The sequence below is a fragment of the Emiliania huxleyi genome (assembly GCF_000372725.1).
Source record: "Emiliania huxleyi CCMP1516 unplaced genomic scaffold EMIHUscaffold_1, whole genome shotgun sequence".
Taxonomy (NCBI): domain Eukaryota; phylum Haptophyta; order Isochrysidales; family Noelaerhabdaceae; genus Emiliania; species Emiliania huxleyi.
This window is the reverse complement of record NW_005202428.1, coordinates 511771-518634: the sequence shown is the minus strand read 5'-3', so window position 1 is coordinate 518634 and position 6864 is coordinate 511771. Positions and strand designations below refer to the sequence as shown.

Sequence of the window (6864 nt, the reverse complement as noted above, 5' to 3'; positions counted from 1 at the left end):
TCCACCGCCGGCCGATAGTGTGGCAAAGAAAAACAGGGAACATCCGGCTCGCTGGGTGCGCTTCTTAGCTCCCCGGCCCCGCATGTGAGGTTAATAACTGCACTCCAAGTGCTCCAAGTACCAGCCTCCGGCGGGGCCCCCCGCTAGTGCGCACTATGTCCCTCTGTGTTCGTGTGCGTCGCCCATCTCTCCCTGGAGATGAGCAGATGACTGCTCTATTTCTTTATGGGCCCCCCGCTACCATCCACCCAGGGCAGCGGAAGCGGTAAACCTTACATCCTCGAGGCAAACGAGGCGGCAACATTTCGGCGACCACGTGATGGCAGAAGCTGGGCACTGACCGTCCAGGATGGCGCCTTCTGCCGCTACGGCTGTGTTGTTTGTCACTTGAGGGCCACGGCCAGCTTCAGCGCGCAGCGTCGCTCGCCCTCGTTACGTTTGCTTCTCTGACCTGTGCCTGATCACCCTCTCCGGGCCAAGAAGAAGGCTGCAGGATTCGGCCCCGCATGCTGCGAGTGCCCTCCCGTTGAGGTGTCCATTTTATGGGCAGTCGGGCTACAACTGTAGCGGGTTGGCAGGATCCCCAAAACAGTGGTCCCCCCCCCCCAAAATTGAAGTCGACCGCCCAAATTTCCCCCCCCCCCCCCCCCGCAAGCTCTAAACCACCATAAACTACAGTCTGCAGGGGCAAACATCATTGTGCAGGGGCAGTACAACAAAACGAACGATCGTGACACAGTAAAGTACACGTCTTCAGACAGAGTTGCTCGCTCTACAGATAGAACCATCGTCAGCGACCCCCCCCAGCGCCGTGAAGAAGGTGGCGAGCTCCGTGACGGGAACTCCAAAGTGGAGGCCTCCAACGGCGTTCGAGACGCGGCAGGTCAGGCCATCGATCCCCACGACAAAGCCGGTCTGTGAGACCGAGTGTGAGGCGACAGAGATGGCGATGACCTTCCGCGTGCGCAGCGATACGATGGGCCCGCCCGAGTGGCCGTCGAGGATGTCGCCCTGGATGTCAATCACGCGGCAGCCGTGCTTCTCGTCTACCCGCTCGATGCACGCGACCGAGCCGTACATGGTGTTCTGCACGGCGGCATGCTTGTAGTTCTGCGTCCCGTAGCCGAGGATCACCACCTGGTCGCCCACCTGCACGTCGTTGCCAGCCTCCAAGGCGTTGGGCAAAGACCCGTCCACCAGCTCGAGCATCGCGAGATCGAGAAACGGCTTGGGATAGCCGGCGCGGTGGTCGGCGGCGTCGCGGCGGCCGGCCGGCGAGGGCGAGTGGGCGAGTACCTCCGCACGGTGGGGCCAGCTGTCGTACGTAATCGAGGCGCCAACGCCGACGTCGATCAGCGGCCGAGAGTCCGCATCCCAGCCGCAGTCGAGGAGGACGTGGTGGCTGGTGATGAGCCGCACACCGGAGCAGGTATGTAGCGCAAAGGCCGATCCGAACCTGCGCCCTTGGAGGCCGAGCGCCACCACGGCGCGGTTCCAACCCGCAATGAGCGGCGCGGGGTCGACTCGCTGCTCGAGGAGCGCATAGCGCTGAATGATATGCATCAGCGACCCGTTGGCCGCGGCAGCAGCAGCGAGCCGCTCAACGATGGCCAGCTGCCGCTCAAGCTGCCGCTCAACGATGGCCAGCTGCCGCTCAAGCTGCCGCTCAACGATGGCCAGCTGCCGCTCAAACTGCCGCTCAACGAAGGCCAGCTGCCGCTCAATCTGCCGCTCAACGATGGCCTGCTGCCGCTCAACCGGCGAGGGCGATGCCGAGGGCGGTGGCGGTGAGGGCGAGGCGGACGGCGGCGGCGGTGACGGTGAGGTCGAGGGAGGCGGCGGCGAGGGCGACGCGGAAGGAGGCGGCGGCGACGGCGAGGTGGAGGGAGGCGGCGGCGACAGCGGCGAGGCGGAGGGAGGCGGCGTCGGCGACGGAATCGTGCTGTAGAGGATGCCGGGCGGTGGCGCTGTATCGGTGCCAACACGACCGATGTGCTCGTGGACGGGGGAATATCGGGGCCAAAATGATGACTGTACCGGTCCGACTAATCCCAGAAAAGCAAGCGCTCAATCAAAAAGGGCGCCTTCGGCACTACTCTCTCTCGAGCTTATTTCCTGTTCTTTGTTGGGGAGAGGGTGGTCACACACGTCTCGCGCGCGCGCGTGAACAGGGCTCCAGGCCCCAAGTGACGTGTGAGTGTTAGAGTTGTTTGGTATTGCTAAAAATCTCTCTCTCTGAAGTCTCTCTCTCTCTACTAGCGTCTGTAACAACAACAAAATCTGAGAGAGAGATTTTTAGAAGCCAACAAGAAATGTGTCACACAGAGTGATTTGCGCTCGGCAGCTTGTCGACTACCAGCCGGAGCCGGAGTCGGAACCGTAGCCGAGATGGGCTTCGAGGGTGTCGAATATGTCATTCGCCTCGCTAGTGGAGCCGGTGCCGCATGAGTCGCGGTCGGAGGAGGAGTCGTCGGAGGAGCGGTCTTGTCGGCCGAGCTGCCATCCCAGTAGAAGGTATACCAGTCGCCGCGGGGGTAGAACCAAGCGTTGACCAATCTGTACCGTCCGAGAGCGGCCGCCTGAGCGGCCTGAGCAGCCGCCTGAGCAGCCGCGCGGGCAGCCGCGGCAGCGGCAGCCTCTCGAGCCGCCGCCTCGCGCTTGCCGTGTTTCTTCTCTTGCCGCGTGCGCGACGTCTGCTTCTTCTTCTTCTTCTTGGCGCCCGCAGAGTGGGGCTGGCTGGCCCGCCAGAGGTCGTGCTCTGGACGGCTGGGGCAGGGCGACTCACGGGGGGAGGAGGGGGACGAGGGCGGAGGCAGGCACAGCTGCTCTCCGGTGGCCTCGCGTTGGTGGCGGAACCCGATGGTTCCGTCGCAGCCGCGCACTGTGCCGTAAGGGTTGTAGATTTCGAGAGGGAAACGGGCCAACGCTTCCGAGAAGGGGAGAGGAAGACTTGTGGAGCGTAAACAGTAGATGAAATCGACGACGTAGCCGCCGCCGCGCCGCCGCCCGCCCTCGTGGCCGCCATAGACGCGGCTGAGGAAGAGGTCGGCGGTGCGCCCGCTAGGCGGGCAGGCCTTGAAGAAATTGGTCAGTGAAGTTCGAGTGTTGAGGCCGCGCGCAGCGGCCTGTATCTTGGTGATGAGGATCGTGATGATGATGGTGCCCTTGCGCAGCAGGAACGCGCGCATCGCCCGCTGAACGCGGCGTCGCTGCGGCTTCCTGTGCGAACCCCAGTCGGATGTTCCGCAGCGTGGAGGTCATTGCTGCGATGTCGTCATGCCCAGCAGCCACCCCAGCCTCGCCAAACGCGCCAGCGAGGCTGGGCAAGCCCGGCAGCTCTGGCGAGCCAACGTGGCCGGCAGCAGGCCCACCTGGGTTCGAACTGGAGGCCAGTCGATCGCAGCCGGGCGCTGACCCGACCGAGCCAGGCGAGGAGTGTTGTGGCTCTGGTCGATTCGGTGCCTCATAAAGCGTCGGCGAGATTGAAAGTTTTTGCAGCACGAATCCGACGCGCTCCGTCTCGTCGGCGTCAGTAGGCGCCATGAGGCCGTCTGAGACCGTGGAGACGAGGCCGGGCGCAGCCGTGGCCGGCCGCGCGGCGGCGCCGGACAAGGCGAGCGAGAGCGAAGCGACCAGCTGATAAGGAGGACTTTTCTTCAAAATCTGTAACTTGCCACAAGCATGCTTTACAAAAGTCCTGCGGAGCGGGAGTCGCAGAACCGCCGTCCGCGCGCGCTGTGAACAGTGCCATGGTCGAACGTTGTTCGACGACGTCGAACACGTAGCGAACGAGAGACCGCCGGACCTATTCACACTTGGGCCGAGAGACCGCCGGACCTATTCGGTCAAAGCCGGCGCTATCAGCCAAGCGGCTCGCTCGGCGGACACATGGCGGCTTCCGCCGCACGCTGCCTTTGCGCGCGAGCGCGAACGAGCACCACGACATCCGCTACCGCTGCGATGTCGCTTGAGGACCACGGCCAGCTTCAGCGCGCAGTGTCGCTCGCCCTCGTTACGTTTGCCTCTCTGATTGGCACCATCCCCGCCGTGGTTTACGCGAGCTCTGTGTACCTCGACTCAACCGTGCGCTACGGCGCTGATGGCACTGAACGCAAGTTCACGCCGGAGCGGGATGTCGGCGACAGGCCCTTCAGCATAGCAGAGCCCTTTGCGACCGTGACCAACCTGTGCATGATCACTTCGGGGATCGGGTTCTTCTTCATGCAGGCCCTCTCCGAGCGGTACTTGAGCCCACAGCTCTTTGGGATGGCCATCTTCTTCGTCTTCCTCGGCGCCGCGTCCTGGGCGTTCCACGCCGACGCCTCAGAAGGCAAAACTTGGCAACACAACACAGACCGGTCCCCTCCTGCTTCGCTCTTGCTGCTTCTTGCTCCCTTTCTCTCCTACTCTCCGCTCCCAATCTCCCTGGCCAGGTTCGCGATGTTCTGCACCTTCACCTATATGAGCTGCATGGCCCTGAACGGCACCATCCACGCTGCGCTCGGACGGCCCGACCGGCCGCGAGACTGGGCCACCATGCTGACGACAGCCCTTGGCCTCTTTGGTGCAGCTATCATGCTCACGCACCAAGGCCACCTCCTCTCGTACGACGTGCTACCGCGCTGCTGGCCCCCCTCCTTCTAGGGACTGGCGTTGCTCTGACTGCCGTTTCCTGTGTGTAGGTGCTCCTGGCCGCCGGTGCGGTGGTCTGCACGTTAAACGTCGGCACCCAGTTTCTGCTGGCCCAGCGGTACGAGCGACGGCGCGTCAAGGCGGCCGTGCGCGCTCTGTGGGCGGTGGGTTGGCCGCTGGTTGTGATCGGGGTGGCCTACGCGCTCAACCAGCGTGCGGCGGACAACAAGGGTCTCGCAACTTCCCGATATGTCTGGGTCGCCGACTGCAGCAGCGTCCTCTCGCGCGAGGCGACCCCGCACGGCGTGCCGTGCGAGCAGCTTGCCCAGCCGGCGTTCAGCTGCGAGGGGCACTATTGGGTCAACGACACGCGGCCGGACTGGGTCTGGCTCTGCCTGGCTCCGGACCAGGACGCGCTCGGTGGCTCGGGCCGGTGCGCCACTCGGGACGAGAGCAGACTCCTTCTTATGACGGGGCACGGTCCCAAGCGGCGGCTCGATTGCCACCTCCCAAAGCCAGAGCAACCCGCGGCCCCGCCGCCGTCCGCGCCCTCCCCCCATCACACCTTCCCCGAGCCTCCTCTGCCGCCGCTTGCACCTCCGTCGCCGCCTCCTTCGCCTCCTGCGCCTCCATCGCCGCCTCCATCGCCGCCTCTGCTTCCCTCCTTTGAGGAGGCCAGCGAGAGGGAGGCCTGGTCGCGCAGCCGGGCCCGCCGCGTGGAGCTACGCAAGCTCTACGACCTAGAGCACGGCACGTGGCACTACCTGACGGCGGTCGGTTGCAGCATGATGGTGCTCACCGCCCTCGAGGGCCTCTCGGGGAGGGCGTCGCCGCCGCCCCTCCGCGAGGAGTGGAGTCTCACCGCCCTCAACCTCGCGCTCGCACTCGTCTTTGCGCTGATGAGCTCCCTCGAGCTGCCGTCTGACCGGTGGCTCCTCGCGTGGGCCCTCCTTTCCTTTGTTGCCACCGCCGCCGCCGCCGCCATCCTGCTCCGCCTCGTGGCCGCGCTCCGCGAGCAGCAGCGCCGGCGGTCGGCCTGGTGCGCCGCCTCTGCTATGGTGGCCGTGGCCCGGGACCAGCCGCCGACACCCCTCTCGACGCGGCGGGCCGCAGGACCCGAACCACCGGCCGCCGGTGCCGCCGCGGCGACGCAGAGCCCTGCGCGCGCCTCGTCGCCGGTGGCGATGCACAGGCGCTCCCGCTCCGACACGACCGCCTTCAAGAAGCCGCCGAGGCGCGACGGGTCGTCGGAGCTGCTCTTTGCCCACCCGTCCTCGTGATGGATGGGGGAGTCGACGGAGGGCCTGAGGCGGGAGGGAGAGGACGTGTGGAAGGGCGCGCTTCGGCGTTTCGGCGCAAATGGGACAAGATGGCGCGAGACCGGGCCTGTACTGTTGATTGCGTACAGGGAGTGCGGGTGGGGAGGCCCTAAAACGGCGGGAGGGGTAGAGCGTGCCGCTGTAGGGGTGTCGAGGGGTCGGGAGGGCGGGAGTGTGGACGTGCTAGCTGCTCCACCTAGCTGCTCCACCTAGCTGCTAGTAGCCAGTCGTACTAGCTAGTACGACAGCTGACAGTTTGACGCGCCCGTCGGGTCCTCCATCGCCCATCCCTAGGGGGTGGACAGCGTCCTAATCTAAAATCTGAGGATTCAGGATTGAGGGCTTGCTTCAGTGGGGCCAAAGTGAGTTTATGGATGTGTGAGAACGGTACGGGACACGAGGAGGCACGCGGACCGACTCGTCGGTGACTCTGCTGCACGCCGTTTCAGAATTTTTCCCAGCGTGAGCGAGACGTGGAAGAGTGCCACCGTCGGGTGGGACGGGTCGGCCCGGAGCATCGGAGTAGCCGTCGTGGTCGCGGCGAGCAGCGTCGGCCACTCCGGCGCCGCGTCGGCAACATGGGAGCATGTCCACCGCCACTTCGCGGTCGCAGCGCTGTTGTCGCCCAAAACGCCGCCTATCCCTCTGGCGGGCCAAAGATCGCCTCGCATGTCGATTTTGACTCGACGGGCGCATGGAGGCATCACGTCTCCATGCGCCCATCAAGTCGGAGCCAGTCTGCGGCGACCACAGCGCTCACCGCAGGGATAGGCGAGCTTTTCAGAGTCAAGCGATTGCGCGAAATCCCACAGTGGTGGATTTTGGGGCGCTGTCTACCCCCTACCATCCCCACCCGCTCGCCCGTTTTTCCTCCCCCCCCCCCCCCCCAAAAAAACCCACCCCACTCCCCAGG

General features: G+C 65.1%; 1 protein-coding gene across 1 annotated transcript; it reads left to right on the top strand.

The window, feature by feature from the left end:
• Window positions 1-3960: 3960 nt before the first annotated feature.
• On the top strand, window positions 3961-5912 carry EMIHUDRAFT_193896 (hypothetical protein; the record flags this gene model as incomplete). Its single annotated transcript, XM_005793918.1, has 4 exons — window positions 3961-4358; window positions 4434-4611; window positions 4683-5065; window positions 5318-5912. 4 exons carry the CDS (start codon window positions 3961-3963, stop codon window positions 5910-5912), a joined length of 1554 nt encoding a protein of 517 aa, XP_005793975.1.
• Window positions 5913-6864: the final 952 nt, after the last annotated feature.